Source organism: Perissodus microlepis, chromosome 6 (genome assembly GCF_051167445.1).
Source record: "Perissodus microlepis isolate ML-2025 ecotype Zambia chromosome 6, ASM5116744v1, whole genome shotgun sequence".
NCBI classification, from domain to species: domain Eukaryota; kingdom Metazoa; phylum Chordata; class Actinopteri; order Cichliformes; family Cichlidae; genus Perissodus; species Perissodus microlepis.
Genome location: NC_140466.1, coordinates 586693 through 605000, shown reverse-complemented (window position 1 = coordinate 605000; position 18308 = coordinate 586693). Strand labels below are relative to the sequence as shown.

Below are 18308 nucleotides of genomic sequence, written 5' to 3'. Positions count from 1 at the left end.
ACTAAAGTTTCAGCAGATTATTACGGGCAAGCAGTTTGAAGACAATCACAAGCAATTCCTCTTGCCAACCGTCTGCATGTTGGTCTTCACTACATCCATGAACCTCCTCTGAGGTCTTCCTCTTCTCATCCTGCCTGGCAGCTCTGTCTTCATCATCCTTTGTCCAACATCCACCCTCCCTCCTCTCTCAGCCTCAGCTCCATCTGACTGGCTCACGTCCGTCCTGCTCGGCCTCTTGTCTGTCACACCAGCGCCTCTCTCTGTCCACGTGGAGATGAAAGAGAGTCTGTTTTTTTTCTTCTAAATTAGCTGCTAAAGCTTTAGATGGTTTCCAATACAAGTTTTTTATTTCGCCTCTGTCAGTGCGCCCCAGGGCGGCTGTGGCTACAATGTAGCTGCCATCACCAGTGTGTGAATGGGTGGATGACTGGATGTGTAAAGCGCTTTGGGGTCCTTAGGGACTAAGTAAAGCGCTATACAAACACAGGCCATTTACCATTTACCATACTTAATCTGTTGCTCCCCAAAAGGCCCCTCCCTTCTTATTGCCATTGTCCAGAAGCCATCAGAGGGGCAGCAGCCAAGGTGTGTTTGCTAAGAAAACAAACTGAAAACAGAATCAGTTCTTGGCTGAAAGCCTCTCAAATGCATCCAAGGATGCATCAGAGAGCAACATGGGGCTGCCCAAGGAAATTTGGCATGCAGACTGGAGCAGACGGGGATCGAACCACCAACCTGCTCGACCACCTGAGCTACAGACACCCCAAAAAATATCAGTAAATATCAGTAATTATCAGTAAATATCAGTAATTATCAGTAATTATCACACTCTGGGGCTGATTATCGAGGTTTTTATGCTGGAATGAAATAAATTTGTGACTCTGCTGAATAAAAAAATCATGAAGGACAAAAAAGCATCTTAAACTGAGCATCCAGAGCCGTGTGATTCACTTCACCTTCATTTATCTCCTTCTTTTACACTCTGGCCATGTTTGACCCGGAGATCCATCACTTCAAATATTCCAGTCGTGTATTCCTGACGCATCGTGGAGGCAGGGCCTGTTTAACCTCCTCAGCGTCCCTTCAGCAGTGAGGTGGACGTGTTTAATAGAGCTGAGTCCTGAGGGAGCTGAGTGTGAGAGGCTGACCTCCTGAGACCTCATTACTGCGAGGTCATGCTGGGACTCGTCCTGTAGGCTGCAGCTTCCTGTCAACGCCGGCCAGCAGGAGCTAATCCTGCTAATCCTGCTAACAGTGCCACCTGAGCTCTGATCCGCCCTCCCGAGGACAGAAGGCTGGCTCTGCTGCTGAGGACGAAGATTCACACAATTCCTTCTCATTCGTGCAAAGACAGAGATGTGTAACACCAAATCTGATACACGGCCACTGTTTGCCACGTAGGAGGTGAAAAATAGATCCAAACTTTGTGTGAAGGATACCTTCTGTTTTTAATGTGCCTGTGTGGGTGGATGACTCGTTTGTTTCGTGTGTTTTACCCTCACTTTCCACTTATTTGGTGCGTTAAGCTTTAAACCTACGACTGTTGTACATAAAACTGACAGTGACGCTCTCAGCTCCTCAAAAACGTCAGCCTCGACAGAAGGCACGCGCCAGCACAGGCCCCAGTCTGTAACAGGTTTCTTGTCCTTCTACGTTCACATGCCGACCTGATGGTGGCGCTGTTGTCTTTGATCAGATGCTTAAACTCAGGCACAGCGATGAGGGTCACTGTAACAGAGCAGCGTGATGATGAGGAGAGTTCATCATTTAAAAGCTGCTCTGCACGAAGACAAACACATCGATCGCTCTCATCTCGAGATTCAAGATCCTTTATTGGTCACATGCATAGTTATACGAGTTCAACACGCAGTGAAATGAGTCTTAAACCAAACAGCTCTGTGTGGGAAAACCTCTGAATTAACCCACAAATTTCTCACTTGGCTCCACATCGTCAGTTTTCCAGGACAAAGCTCCAGTTCATGAATCTGGAGATCTGGAGAAAATGCTGATGGAGGCTCCGCAAGTCTTTACTCCAGACTGACCTCAGAACAGCGGAGCAGTGAGGCCAGGCTGCAGTGACTGTGATCAGCGACTCAGTGCTGACTGATCTGGATTCAGTCGGTGTTGGAGTGTTGATCACTCTGATGAGACCGCAGAGTTTAATATCTGCCGACATAATGAAGAAGATTTCCTTTAAAATCATTATTTCAGGTATTATTTGCACCTGTTTGGAGGTGATGCATGACTCGCTTTAATCTTCGCTGCTTCCTGAGTCAACAGGACATTTAAGAGGATTAACATTGACTGCTTGGCTTCGTTAACCCCTGCACGAACATGTTGCTAATCTGCCCAGAAACAGACAGGTGGCGATCAGAGAGAACGAACACTAATCAGCTGTCATCAGGAGTTTTTGTCCACTTCTAATTGGCTGCTGAAAGCTGATGTAATCACTGAGGTCATGACCTTGCAGGTGTCTCTGGTCTTAACACTGCTGATAAGCCAGAACCAGGTGAAACCCCTGAGCATTGCGGGACAGTGAGGAGGAGCAGCTTCAGTTTGAACCACCGACAGTTTACATCAGATCAACTCGACACGAGATTGATCTGATTCATGATCTGAGCATCCTTTACGAGAGCGTAAAGGATGCTCCGGTGTCTCTGCCAAAGGAAGTAATAAAGGAAGCACTGAAGCTGATCTGACTTCAAGTTGACGTCAGGAAGTCTGAAACCATCCTGTCATCCTGTGGATGAACTGCTGAATGACGAGCAGGCGCAGCTCTCCCTTCTGTCGCACCTGATCAGTTTAAAAGGAGAGTTTCACGTTACTGTGCAAACACGGTGTTTTACAACCATCACCGACAAAACAACTGGACGGGCTTCACCTGCAGGCATCAGCAGGTTGAAGGGCATCAGTCTTAATAATAAGGTATACAGCACAATGCCAGGGTGTGTGCGATCATAAAACACCCACAGACCTCTGAGAAACTCACACTGCCAATTCAGGTTTAACAAACTGCAGACAGAACAGCTTTCAGCAGCAGCAGGATCCCTGTGAACGTCCACAGTCACAGACTACACGCTGTACAAACACCTCTGACTGGACTGAAACTAAAAATGAACACAAACTAAAACAACAGGAACCAAGTCTGGACTTCTGCATGAGCAGGTTCGTGGAAATGATAAAGATCATCATTCATCAGTAATTACAGGCACAGAGGCTCGAGTCCCCCAGACTCACCTGAACGCACCTGCTGCATCTTTACTGATCACACATGAAAACATTTACACACACACAGAACAAACAGGTGCTGTGTAGAAGCCCGTCGTCCTCTCCTCTCTGCCCGGGCATCGATCCTCTTACCTGGGCACGCAGCTCGGGGAGGACCGGTCGATCTCCCAGGTAGCGAAAAGGTTCATGGGCACCGGGCCGCGACCGTCTGGCTCCCCGGCAGCCTCGGTCCCCGCTGACGTGTCGGTGGACCACCGGAGTCCTCCTCGGTCCACAGCCGCGGCCATCGTTTCCTCTCCCGGTCGGCAGTCTCTGCGATGCCGTGAGCTGATCCTCCAGCCCGGCTACCAGTAAGGGCGGGGCTGAGAGCCGGGGGAGGGGGGGGGGCTGATCCAAGAGCAGACACAGCAGAGCTGCTCAGCACATCCTCGTGAGGAGACACCTCCGTCTCTTCTTCTGGGTTTCCAGCAGAGCGAGCCCTCCACTCCTCAGCTCCACCTTCAGCATTCATGCTCAGAGAATCCAGGCATGAAATAAAAATGTCCCACTTCAGTTAATCCAAAATGCTGCAGCAAGAGTCCTGACAGGGACTAGAAAGAGAGAGCAGATTTCTCCTGTTTTGTCTTCCTAATAAATCCAGAATTCAAAATCCTGCTCCTCACATACAAGGTCTTAAATAATCAGGCCCCATCTTATCTTAATGACCTTGTAGTACCATATCACCCTATTAGAGCACTTCGCTCTCACACTGCAGGCCTACTTGTTGTTCCTAGAGTATTTAAAAGTAGAATGGGAGGCAGAGCCTTCAGTTTTCAGGCCCCTCTTCTGTGGAACCAGCTTCCAGTTTGGATTCAGGAGACAGACACTATCTCTACTTTCAAGATTAGGCTTCAAACTTTCCTGTTTGCTAAAGCATATAGTTAGGGCTGGACCAGGTGACCCTGAATCCTCCCTTAGTTATGCTGCAATAGACGTAGGCTGCCGGGGGATTCCCATGATGCACTGGGTGTTTCTTCTTCGCTCACTGTGTGTTAACAGACCTCTCTGCATTGAATCATATCTGTTATTAATCTCTGTCTCTCTTCCACAGCATGTCTTTATCCTGTCTTCCTTCTCTCATCTCAACCAATCACAGCAGATGGCCCCGCCCCTCCCTGAGCCTGGTTCTGCTGGAGGTTTCTTCCTGTTAAAAGGGAGTTTTTCCTTCCCACTGTCGCCAAAGTGCTTGCTCATAGGGGGGTCATATGATTGTTGGGTTTTTCTCTGTATGTGTTATTGTAGGGTCGACCTTACAATGTAAAGCGCCTTGAGGTGACTGTTGTGATTTGGCACTGTGTAAATAAAGTTGAATTGAATTGAAATGTTAGCTAACTAGTGACAGAATCGATACCTCAGAGGAAAATGAGGACACTAAAACTAAACATCAGTGTAAGGCGAACAGGTCAGTGCTGCAACAATGATCTTATGTTAAACCGAGCATACACTGTGGCTGTTCGGTGTTTGTCTTGCTGCACTGAAACGGGAAAATCCAGCTGTTAGTCGTCATGTTCGGGTTTGTGAAGCACTTTATAAACGAGGACTGTGGAGGACAGCCTGTCTGAGTCAGGTGACAGGTAGTTACCAGACCAACAGAAGCTGATTTTTCTTCCTCTGGCCGAGAGCAGTCAGCTGATGCGATCAGCGCTAATTCATGCAATAAAGCACATGCAGACAGTTTACTTCATGCTCATCACACCACAAACAACTAAGTTTCTTCCTGAACCACGATCTGCAGGGAAAGTAGGTCAAAAAGAACATCACGTCACATCATCTCACTGACTGGATTCCTTCATATTAGAAGTGAGGACTGATAGTGAAGGAGACAGTAAAGCCGAGGACCTGCTGATGGACGTCAGGATTTCGACTTCAGTCTTGTTATGTCAACCTCTGATGCTGTAAACTGTTTGGATGTGTTTAGGAAATATAATATTTTATAGTTACATCTGTGTGAGTGTTTGACGGCAGGGTTTATGGGGGTAAATTAGAGTTTCATGTCCCCTTTAAAAATGAACTCAGCAGTCTCAGTGTAGCCTCTTTGTGATAATTACTGCGATTGTTCCACCAGCACATTTAAACAGAGCAGAGAAACAGCACAAACATGCTCATGCGTGTCTGTAGGAGAGCTTTGCGAAGCTGAACAGCTGCCCTGAAACAATAAAACAAGCAGCTTACTGCCAGTGTTTTTCTGCCTGAAATGGCATCACCATCACATTTTCATTTGCTTTTTCTTCTTTATTAATTTGTCCTTTACCTGACGATGAATTTATTTTAATGTGTGAGGTGTGGCTCCATCTTGTGGCCACACTGGCGTACTGCAGGAATGATTCTGTTTACATGTTTGTGCACTGGCTTTGAAATAAGAGGGAAAAAACTTAAAATCAGACCTGAAGGCAGATAAAACGAAGGGTCTGCAAACAGGAAACTAAACTTTCACATTTTAGACTGACCACAAAGCTGCTTTGCTTTGAAAGCATTCTGGCTTCAAATTGTATTTTAGTCATTTTATTAGTTTTCTTTTCCAAATATGAATCATCAACAAAAGCAGCACAGTCACCTCAGCCCTGAGTTACATGATGATGGACTTGTACAGGTAGGACAGAGCCTTGTCAGCCGTTTGCTGGTCATGTCGCTGAGTTGACGTCTGTTGCTGTCATAATTTATGAATATCCTGAGAAACAACTTCTTCACCAAACGTCCGTACTCTGAAAAGTGTCCAGAAACTGAGATTACACCTGTTCAGGTAACGACGCCACCTCCCTTGCTCCTTTACTCACACGGCCTGTATCTTTATAAGTGTAATGTGTGGAAGCACACCAGGTAAAAGCTCCAGCATCGTCTCCTCAGCCAGTGAAGAATCATCATTTTCATCCACGATATCTTCTCTTTATGCCGAGGAGCTGCTGTGCGGCTTCAACACTGACACCGAGGAAGGGTTCGCTTGGATTTGTGTTACTGTTTATTAGTGATGGGATTTCCGGCTCTTTTTAGAGAGCCGGCTCTTTCGGCTCCGAACCGGCTCTTCAGGTTGTTTTGTTGCTTTAATTAATTTATTATTAACAATAATACAAAATTATGCACAAAAGGAATTACTAATGTAAAAAAAAAGTGGTTTTATTTATATATGTTTATATATAAATATATGTGGTGGCCTTAGAGACAAAACACATACAAACTCCAAAACACATTTCTAGCATTAACTGAACTTCCAAACCAGAGCTACCTAGATCACTTAAATTACACAATTGAAAGCATGAAAGCATATGTGTATTGTTTGTGTATTTATACACAAGCATTCATACATAGTCTATGGAAGCCCGTTTCCGCCACTGAAAAAAAAAAAAAAGGATCCATAACTCAAAATTTCGAGTTATTTTCTCAAAATTTCGAGTTACTTTCTCGAAATTTCGACATATTAACTCGAAATTTCGATTTATTAACTCAAATTTTTGAGAAAAGCAACTCGAAATTTCAAGTTAGTGCTGCCAATCAGTAATCTACGTGAATGATGTCATTTCCTTGTTACCCGGAAGCTGAAGCCCTCAGCTACAAATGCTACAGCTAAGCTACCGGTATTACATCCAGTCGTGAATGCACAGATTGCTGAGTGTTTTCAGCCTGGCTTCACAAATGATGAAATCCCTGTGTTATTAGCTGAATCACATGGTGTTACTATCAGCAAACGTACTCGCGAAAGCGCCAATTTGTTGGGATCCGTTTTTGAGTGCGCGTTCCTCTGCGCCATATGCTTCCGGGTAACAAGAAAGCGACCTCATTCACGTATATTTTTGATTGGCAGAGCTAACTCGAAATTTTGAGAAAAGTAACTCGAAATTTTGAGTTATATTTCTCGAAATTTCGAGTTAATAAGTCGAAATTTCGAGAAAATAACTCGAAATTTCGAGTTATGGATACTAGCTGTTTTGTTTTTATTTAGTGGCGGAAACGGGCTTCCATAATAGTCAAATAATTAAAAAAAAAAATGTTCATTTACCTGTTACTACCACACACCAAATCCGGTCGTTGGTACTTGCTGGCTTGTGTAGCCATGAGGTAACAAAAGCTCAACACTGCCCCCTAGCATCCTGGAGCACTTCTGCTGTCTTTTGTACGTGTTTTGGAGTTTGTACGTGTTTTGTCTCTAGGGGCCACCGTAAATATACTTTTATTTATTCACTCCACATAAAATGTAATAAATAAATCGTATAATACAAAAATCAACTACTCACATTTCAGCTTCTAACTATTTAAATTTTCAGCTTTTTCCTTTTAAACAAATTTAAAGTGAAACAACACAAAACACTGCAAACCACAACACAATTAAATATAAATTAAAATATGAAAACAAAAAGAACATGCACATTCTCTGTCATATGGACCTGCATGAATAAACTTTCTGAATCTTTTATCATCTGCAACTGACAATAGTTGTGGATGATTACTATACCTTTGTAATGTGACCTTGTTGTCCCTGGCTCTCTTTCTCTCTCTCTCCTTCCCGCTCTGTTCCTGTGCTACTGCGAGTGTAACTTCCGCCCCTCCCCCCTCTGCCCAGCGTAAAGCACAAGGCTCGCGTGCTGAGTGAACCCTGCGCTCCTCAGATCGGAAAGTTTCTCCACGGCACCGCAGATGCTCGTTTATCCCAAACCAGTCGTGTCCCGTCGCTTCAGTTGGGTTTCTCCTTCTTTTATCTCATCGCCATTCAAGCTCACCTCTTGTTGACTGGCATCATCACCGCCCTCCTCGCTTTCTTCATCCTCTTCCTCCTCTTCTGGGATGCTGGTGAAGTCCTCAATCACGACTCTGGGCAGCCCCATGTGCTGACCGCCGTACACCTGAACCTCCTCCTGAGAGTTCTTCTGGATCTCGGCGCCCCGATCCGCCGGAGGAGCAGCCGGCTGGTGTTTCCTGTACTGCAGCAGGCTGCAGCTCTTCATTAAGATGGCGATCACATTCTTTCCCATCATGATCCCCGACACTCGGATGTCCCCGTAGACCAGCAGGTTTCCCGTGCGGATCAGGAGGGTGATGATGTTGATGGTGGCGAGGCTGAGGATGGGATAGAGCATCATTTTGTGGGGGACGATGTTCACCCCCTGCATGCTGATCTCGCTCAGGGAGACACACGGCAGCACCAGGAGGAGGATGTAGCAGTAGAAGAACATCAAACCCTCCACCCACAGAGGGAGTCCTTCGCTTTGAAGCTCCCACAGGTTTGCTTGAACATCCACGACATCCAGCAGGTCCAGCACCACCCAGAACAGGCGGCTCCGTATCTCCTCTCTTTTTTTGTATGGTCGCAAGTACTCCAGGTGATCTATCGCAGCCAGTGTTACGAACACAATGGGCATGCAGATGGACAGCAGCAGTGTAAGACCTCTCCGGGACACACCTACATCCACCACCTCCACACCTGCGGCCATGTCCTGGGACTTGTAGTTCTGATAAACAAAGTAGACCTTGATCTCCAAGACAAAGATGTAGAAGAACCAGAGCATCATGGCATAGCCTCGCCTCGCGGTGTGCACCTCTGACCCGGCCCAGACGGCCACGTATCGAAGGACGATGAGGAAACACGCGTCGCTTGCCAACACGGTGACGCACACAGCGAGCCTCCGGGAACCCGGATTCTGCTCCACCAGGTAGGCGTCTATGAGTGCCAGGCTGGTCACGATGAGGACTGCCGTCAGGCACACGTGGGGCTTGTTTGGTTGCGGGGTAACCATCTCTATTTGAAGCCAGCAGAGAGTCAACAGTCCAAACGCTTACGCCAGTATTTCTGCGAGAGAGTCGGCTACGATCCGAGTCATGACAGCATCTTTATGGAAGGGTGCAGGTGAGGTTCTGCTTGGGCGTAACTTTCAATCGGAAACAGCCCTCAGTTCAAACTCTGCAGTCCAGTTACAGAAATAGGACGCTCGGACTCAGGCCGACAGGACATCAGCGTTCATCCCTTATTTTCCAGATCTTTATGCCACAGCTTACGTTGCCTGAGATATTTAAGACATTTCACTAAATTCCTCACTTTAAAGCTTGGATGAAGGTTGTGTTCATGTTTTCCTTTGGTCCAAGTCCAGCAGCAGTTTCGAACTACCGTCCAAACCGAGGTGAAACGAACTGAAGGTTAGCATCAGTGCTCCTGCTGTCTCTCTCTGAGACGACAGTGTGGAAATCTTTGGATTGTTGTGAGAGCAGAATCAGCACATCCACCTCTGTTAAAGCTTGGTTAAATTTAAAAGTCTGTGATCTCCACACAAGCTGCAACTTTAGAGACTTCAGAGTTTCTCTTAGTGTTTCTGAGGAGGAGATAAAAGCTGCTCGTCTCCCCTGCGGCTCCTCGTAACTCAACGTTTGTGCTGTAAAGTTTTGCAGAAAAAGCTTTTTGTTTTTTGACACGTTTTAAAGAAAGCTTCTTCAAAAATCAAAACACTGAAACAATCAGGACGAGTGAGCGGGCTCATTATTGCCTCCACGGCTGAAATCCATCGCCACGGCGCCGATCATCAAGCCGGACCATCGTCGCTCCCTTCTGAGCGTGCAGAAAGTCTTCCTCACGTTTTCTATCTGCAGGCTCTGCTTTCAGCACGAGTTTCCCAACATCTGTGAGGGAGGGAGGGAACGAGCCTGTTCGACTCGACGTTTTTTTCTTCATCCTCAGCAGCATGTCCTTGTTTCTGCACACACACACCAAACTGTGTACACCACCGAGCTGCGCTCTCAGGGAGGAACGCTGTTTTCCATAAACATTTGAAGGGCTTCTGGAACAGGAAATCTCTTCAAATCACATTTGTTCATTCTTTATCAACATGTTTTACAGCAAACAAAGTGAAACGCTGCGTCCAGGTCTCTAATCTAGCTGAAACTGTGCTGTAGTCACAGCGAACTGTGAATCTGAGCGCCGCGTGACCACCCACACAAAACCTCCACATCAGCTCATAGAGGAGTAGAAGAAGTTCAAGCTGGAAGCAAAGAAACGGGAAAATTTTCTCCAAAAATCTCACCTTTTCAGGCTGCTGCAGCTCCTCCCTGTGTACAGTCTGAGACTCTCTGCACCCACTCATCAATGAACAGGTGGTAAAAACCAGTCAAACTAATCATATGCTCGTATTTTCAGCCACCGCGGATGCAGCATCTGTGCAAGGGTGGCTGAAATGGCTGAAACGATGCCAAAGCGCGACATGACTTTTGCGTGCGGTAGTATCCTGGTGCAGGTGTGTGGTTCTCTTCTGAAAATACTGGGCGTAAAGCAGCGTCTCAGTGAGTGTGTGACTCAGCAGGGGGGCTGAGTTTTAAGGCAGACCTCGGTCTGTGATCCCTGTGGAGAGTCACTGGAAAATGAGGTGAGCCTCAGGTCTGAAAGGAGTTTCCTTTGGGCCCAACGTAGGAGGCAGGAAGCTCACAGACAGCTTCCAGGAGAGGTTTTGAGTCCAAACATTAGGGAACTCTCAGGGAACGTCGGGGAAGAGCTGGCTTTGTAAGATCACTTCTTTTCTCTGTTTTTAAGCTCTGCTGAAACAAAGTTGGTCAAAACAGAGGAAGCATCGTCTCAATGGCCTCTGACGTCTTCCCCATCCTCCCAGTGTGGGCTACAAACGCACTGATGGGCCACAGGAAACCTTCCTCTCACACAGAATAAACTGTGTTCCTGTTCTTCTGCTGGTCACAGGAGTTTACCTGGAGTCTGATGGACACATGAGGACAAAGTTTGGTGCTGTTGACACTGCTCTCTGTGTTTGTGTTCACAGCAGTGATCACAGGCTGCGCTTCGTGAGCTTCAGGTGTTTGTTGATCATCAGTTCAGTCTTTTTTTGGAAGCTCTGATCTTAATGACCTAACTTTTATCTGGGCTAAGCTTTTTATGGGAAGACCACATTAAAAAGTCATGAGAAAATGCTCTGGAGCTGCATGAGGATGAATTACATTAGCCCAGTTACTGCCTCATACGGCTGACTCCCGCTCGGCGCCGCGTTCAAGGACGGATCTGACGTTCTTTCAAGCTCGCTACTGCTGCGACAGGGCCAGCGGTGACACGAGGGGACACCTGGCTCCACATCAGAGGTGCAGATTTCTCATTTAGTGGGTCACAAGTGAAACCAGCTGGTGGCTTTGCAGCACATTAGGATAAAAATCCTAACGAGGCATTAGAGCTGAAAGAAACTAAAGCATGAACTTAAAGTGGAGCATGAGCTCACTCAGGTGACTGACCCATCACAGCAGAGTGCGGCGAGAGGCTGTTAACAGCAACTGCATCTCTGCAGTGCATCCAGTGTCAGAAACATGTAAATGGATCAAAACAAAAGGAAACGCACATGAGCAGGAAAACCGTCACACCACAATCGTCTGCTGAGGCGAGCGTTAGCGCCTTATCTCATGTCATCGGCGTAAATGCAAGCAGCTGAGCTCTCTGTGGAAGGAAAGCGGCTCGTTAAGACCGCAGGCCGACGGCCTCGGCTCTGCCTGCAGCTCCATTTTTCCCTGATGCAGGAACTCTGCACTCCTACGCTCACTTCAAAGCCAGCTGGAGGGAACACAGGAGCCATTAGCATAGATTAGCATATACCTACAGATGAACCCCATCCAGCAGCAGCTGTAAACTCTCCATCCTGGGATGAGAAGCTCTCAGGAAACAGATTTTCCTTCTGATCCTTCCTGGAGCCAAGTGCATTTTCATTAAGCAGGTTTGTTAGGAGCGGCCGGGAAAAGGAGGAACAGTGCTGATGGGAAGTTTTGTGGATGAACACTGAGCGTCAACAGGAGCAGCATGAAGGGAGACATAAATCACGAAGCAGCCGTCCTCCATACGACCTCTGACCTCTCTCATGTTTTCCTTCGAACACCTGAAACCTCAAAGCTCACAGACATGAAGTCCATGTAGCTGTGCTCACATTTAAGCTGCTCAGCATCGAGCCGCTCTGGTGCCATTTCCAGTGATAACTTTCCAGAGCTGTGATGTTGTATTTGTTCAGTTTCTGCTGCCCTGATTGCAAAGCCCTAATAAAAAAAAAGACATTTTTACTGTCACACTGTTACCTGCTTAAAAGAGGGAAATATAAAATAGCAGCTTCCAACCTGTGGCAGGAACACTCTTATTCAGAGTTCATTGTCCAACAGCTCATTTATGACAGTTCAGACATGGACAATCATTTGTTGGTATAACACTGTTCCTGAAAATAAAAGGGAGCCGAGGTCGTACTGCACGGACTTTTATATTCTGTGTCACTGATTCCTGTAGAGAAACTATGTGTTTACTAGCTGCTTGTTGGTTATGGTATCACACTGCATTATTGAAAAATGTCACATTTAAATGTCATTACTTCTCCCACAGCAGCAGAAGGTTAACATCACGAGGATCAGTTTCAGAGTCTGTCCACTCTGAGTTGACCCATAGGAAACACCGTCGGCTAACTCTGAGGGTCACTGTGGATGATTCAGCATCACACGACCCAGACACCAGTGAAAACGAAGCAGGATGTGCAGTGCTCGCGGGACATCTCAGCACGGGGGATGTAGCTCGGGTGGTGGAGCCGGTCACTAACCAAATATCCCACGTTGCTCTCTGATGGATCTATTGCAGTGTCGGTGCATAAATAAAAAGTGTTTGTGTGAGTGAGGTAGAGTGCTCAGATGCTGAGCATGAAAAGCAAGCAGCTGAAACCACTTAAGCCCAGGTGTGAAAATGGGTGTAGCTCACAAGTGTCGGGTGAGCTCATTGTGAAACCTGGCCCCACCCTATCATGTGACTTCCTAAGGTCAGATGGCCCAGGGTGTGCGTGGGCGTTAAGGCGTCTGGGAAGGATCTCAGAGCTGGATTATAGATGGCAGACATTTGGTGTCATAAGCCCCGCCCTCTGTTCAAAGATGGACGTTCACAAAAGTTGATTCTGTTCATCTGGACGTTTTCAGTGGGAGAAACGTTTTGTCATCATCCAGGTGACTCCTTCAGCCTCAGCTAGGGATGGGTACTGGTATCCGGTGCCATAAACGGTAGTAACCAGACCGAAAAGCAGCGCACATTTCGGTGCTTTATTTCGGTGGGTTTTTTTTCCCTGAGATGTCACACACTTTGGATTCTAGCCAATCATTTTACCTTTGCAAGCATAGTAGGCGGGCCCAGGTACGTACGTTCTTTTAGAGCAGAGCTACCGATTAAAAATGCCCAAAGCAAAGCGGTCAAAGTCTGGCTGTACTTCACAGCAAAAGATGCAAACTCAGCAGCCTGCAACAAGTGCTTTAAGGTGATACTGTGATACTGTCAAAGGAGGTAACACCTGATGAAACACCTGGCGATGCATAGCGTTTTCTGAAAGCCGAGAAATGCGCCGTATTTGATAGCTTGCTGCGAGACCTCACACCGAGCACATCTACTGCGGGTGTGGTGTCTGTTATCGGACCCGGAGTTAGCAACATCCCCCAAAAACCCGAAGAGGAGAGTCCTGGCCCCTAGCCCTGCCAGTGTAGCAGAAATGATGAGGATGATGATGGCAGCAGCAGCCGTTCTTCTCTGCATGAGTAGCTTAATGTTGTTCGTGTGTAATTTACGTTGAGTAGGCTAACCACGTTATTACATTAATGCATGTAAGGTGAACTAGCAAACACCGTCGTAGTTACATGCGACTGTCTTCTTGTTTGATGGCAGATACTCCCTTCACGCTGGCCAAAAAGGCTAGAATGACCAAAGAAAACGTGGAAAACAGCTGAACATGAGAGGTTTTTGGATAAAGTTTGTGTTTTTTCCATGTTTAAGCACTGCTTCCAGCCAAGAGTGATACCATATATGCCCTATAGCTGCAGAAAAGGCTAACATTGTTATCTTTTTACAAAAGAACAGCTGAACATGAGAGGTTTTTGGACCAATTTTGTGTTCTCCATTCCTTAAGCACCGGTTCGAGCACCGTTTAAGCACCGGCACCGTTTCAAAAGTACCAGTTTGGTACTGGTATCGGATAAAACCTAAACGATATCCATCCCTAGTCTCAGCTGACTGCAGGTTTCAATCTTATCAACAGTACATTTGCATAATGACTGAAACCAGCCCACTGAAGGAACAATGGGCTGGGAGGTCAGTTCCTTAATCTTAATTATGCAAATTCTCATGACCATTGATCAACAACCTCTGATCAATGGCCATTAGTACCACTCACAGAGAATTGGGGAATGGCTGCAATCACAGCATTGTAAGATGGTGACAGATGTACCCTTAGGCCCCCTCCTTGATTCAGAGATGGTCTTTCCCTTTTCACGTAAATGGCCTCCTTGACTCCGCGCTCAAACCAGCGTTCCTCCCTGTCCAGGATGTTACATCCTCATCATTGAAATAGTGTCCACTGGCCTGTAGGTGTAAACAGACTGCAGAGTCCTGGCCTGACGAGGTGGCTCTTCTGTGTTGGTCCATCCTCTTCGCCAGAGGTTGTTTGGTTTCCCCGATGTATAAATCCTGCCAATCCTCCTGCACTTAACAGCGTACACTATATGTCTGTGAAGGTTCTCAGTCATCCAGGTCATCGTAGTCTAAGGAGCTTGGAAAGAAAAGCGTCTGGACTTCTTTAAGTTGCTTGAAGACGTTTCACCTCTCATCCGAGAAGCTTCTTCAGTTCTAAGGTCAAATGGTGGAGAGTCCCAGATTTAAACCCAGTGGGAGTTTCCCCCCACAGAGGGACAAAAGGACCCCCTGATGATCCTCTAATCGCCTGAGCCAAGGTGTGAAACTGGGTGTGGGTCCCAATCAGCCAGGGTTTCGGGTGAGCTCATTGTGAAACCTGGTCCCACCCTATCATGCGAATTCCTGAGGTCAGATGGCCCAGGATGTGAGTGAGCGTTAAGGCGTCTGGGGAGGGAACTCAAAACTGGATTATAGATGGCAGACAGTTGGTGTCGTAAGCCCCGCCTCTGTTTAAAGATGGTCGCTCACAGTGGACATAGATGCTTCTTTCACTCCTCTTTGAAACCATCTGTCCTCTCTGTCCAAAATGTGAACACTGGCATCCTTGAAAGAGTGACCTTTGACCTTAGATGCCAATGGACAGCCGAGTCTTGTCCCGGTGAGGTGGCTGTTCTATGTTATGTGTTTATGAATCACTGAGGAAATCACTGCTGTGCTGTAACTGTGAACTCTGTGCTGAATCTGCCCATGACCTACACTAACACATTAATGTACACTACAGTAAAAGTAACAAAACACTGTGTCAGGAGGGAGCGTAACCTCCGGGCTATGCGCTTCTTAGCAGCCTCTAACTGCCGTCCTATAATAATTTATAACACTTTGAAACAACAGTCAGCACCCCAAAACAAGAGTCTGACTGAGGCAGGTGCAACCTAGTGGTCAATGGAGCCTCTAACTCACAACATGACCAATTCCCTATCAAACTACTTGGGCCTCTAACCCAATTTCTTAGCAGCCTCTAACTGCATTAATTTCTTAGCAGCCTCTAACTGCATTAGTTTCTTAGCAGCCTCTAACTGCATTAGTTTCTTAGCAGCCTCTAACTGCTTTAACTGCTTAGCAGCCTCTAACTGCATTAGTTTCTTAGCAGCCTCTAACTGCTTTAACTGCTTAGCAGCCTCTAACTGCTTTAACTCATGAGATTTTTCATCAAAATCAAAACAGACATCTACCAGTAATTTCAGTGAGTAGACTTTAATTTAATCATGTCCAATTTGGCACACTTTGGAAATAGATTCAACAGGTAGTGCCTTACCTTTGTATAAGCCGGCTTATGCCCACTCACGTCAGACCACTGGCTTGTGCCTGTCCGTTCGACAACCTCGGACCGTCCAAACCTCCAACTTCCACCCCAATACCACAGGACGAGCCCCCAAACTGTTACGGATTCAAATATTGGGGATGGATACAAGAGGAAAAACCACAATAACAACACTGGTCCGGCCGGGTTGAGTCAAACGATGATTTTAATGATCACACGCGTGGGAGATGGACACCGTACGCAGACAGCATCAGATCTCAAAATGGTGGAGCATTGATCAAACTCTTATAGCCTCTAGTGGCCCCCACCTAATCATAAAAGCCTAAACATTCACATTCTTTCTCTCACACGGTGCCTAAGCTACGACCTTGGCTCCGTTTATGTGCTCCTGCTGAGATGGGGCAGAAAACCTCTCCAGTATGTTCTGTTCTATTCTAATCAGACAAATAAGGCGATGACTTTCTGCGAACAGTATTTCTTATAACTCAGCAGTATAATGCATCATAAAACAATATCATTCATTCACAATCAATCAGCAGTCTAATGTAATGCAAATCAGTTCAACAAATGCAATAGTTATCACCTTCTTCTAATTCAGGAGAATAATGCAAACTAAAACTACATAATAATTCACAATCTTTAATTAAGGGTCTAACATGGCATAAAATAATATTATAATCTCACAGTGGATAGATGCATCATACACACATCACACAGATGATCTGTGTGATGTGTGGTGGCTGTGTGGACACACATGGCTGCTTTACTTCAAACTGTGATGGCACTAGCATCAAAGTTAGGTCAGAGTTTGAGGTTTTAATTTATCCCCAGGTTCAGTCGCAGGCACTGTCCCCTCATTGTAGAGTTAAGCGACATCTTTGAGGTCGACTCTAACGTGTCTGCGAGTCACATCATAGGTGCGTGTGGACGGGTCACTGATAAAGCACACAATCAAATTCACATGGAGCCTCTTCTTTCTCTGAACATGTGATAAAAACTGTGTTATGTTGAGTAAAGACTTGTTGATTCCATTAAGTTGTGGACTTAAAGCTGTCGGAGGGCAAATAAAGCTGTCGTCCCTGTTGGACAACATCTCCCAGCCCATGCAGGAGACTCTGACAGCACTGAGCAGCTCCTTCAGGGGCTGCAGCACCCACGGTGTGGGACGGAGAGATTTCACAGGTCTTTCCTCCACACTGCTGTCAGACTCCACAACAAAGACTCCAACTGATCAAACACATCCACACATGTGCAATAACACTAAGTGCAATACTCTTTTCTGGCATCGTTGTATTATACTCATATTGTATATAGCATTTGTCTTCTATTTTATTCGATTGTATACAGTACTTTATTTTATTCTATTCTATTGTGTACAGTTGTGGACAGTGTCTTATTGATATCTTAGTCCAGTGTTTTTCTCTAATTTTTGTAGCTTTGCACTGCTGTAACAAAACAAATTTCCCACATGTGAGACTAATAAAGGTTATGTTATCTTATCTTAAGCAGCATGTCTCATGACATTTGCATGTTCATCCTAACAATACTGCTGATGATAGTTCTGTTACAGAAACAGCCACTAAATTAGGAACACTGGCTGATGGATTTAAAGATAAGGTTTGATAAAGATGTCTCACATCAAATGGCTTCTTAAACAACAGTTTCTCAAAGATGAACGACCATATTTCCATATGTAAGAGGTTTATTGAACAGACTGATAGTAACCGCTCTGTCCAAAGAGACTGACCCCGGGCCTGGCAGCTGTGATTATTGGGTGAGGAATGAGGGAAACAAAGGAGGGTTTGGGGTAACTTGGAGGACAGACGGTGGTGTAGGACAGGTTTACACTCCAGGTCACCACGGCTGGCCCGTACAAGGACACAAATGGAACAATGTTATTGTTCCCGCCTTGAAAGGTGTAAAAGGAGGGACTGTTGGGTGTGAGTCTCATTTGGGTTTAATAGAAGCTTTAGTTTCTTACTGATTGAATAATTACTTAGAAACCTGCAGACATATCAGTATAAAATAATGTGCAGCTGTAATAATAATGGATTGGATTTATATAGCGCTTTTCAATGCCACTATTCATTCCCTCTCACATTCACACACTGGTGGAGGCAGCTACAGTTGTAGCCACAGCTGCCCTGGGGCAGACAGAAGCGAGGCTGCCATATCACGCCATCGGCCCCTCTGGCCATCGCCAGTAGGTGAAGTGTCTTGCCCAAGGACACAACGACCAGACAGAGAACCCGGGGATCGAACCGGCGACCTTCCGGTTACAGATACGCTTCCCAACCCCCTGAGCCACGGTCGTCACCTCTCAGCGCAGGGCAGCGTCTCCCC

The 18308-nt window shown here is 46.2% G+C and overlaps 1 protein-coding gene and 1 pseudogene across 4 annotated transcripts in view; both read right to left on the bottom strand.

Moving 5' to 3' along the window:
* Positions 1-3558, bottom strand: part of LOC146384720 (phosphofurin acidic cluster sorting protein 1-like) — a 22030-nt gene extending 18472 nt beyond the window's left edge. For 2 of the 4 annotated variants that reach the window (XM_084929789.1, XM_084929791.1), the window contains exon 1: positions 3361-3557. In XM_084929789.1, the coding sequence (XP_084785915.1) occupies positions 3361-3515 (155 nt within the window). In that variant the 5' untranslated portion in view covers positions 3516-3557. Of the gene's footprint in view, positions 3322-3360 lie in introns of those variants that run through there. The other 2 variants (XM_084929790.1, XM_084929792.1) reach the window with 2 other exon arrangements.
* A 228-nt stretch (positions 3559-3786) lies between these two features.
* LOC146384719 (transmembrane protein 121 pseudogene) lies at positions 3787-18002 on the bottom strand (annotated as a pseudogene).
* Between the last annotated feature and the right edge of the window lie 306 nt (positions 18003-18308).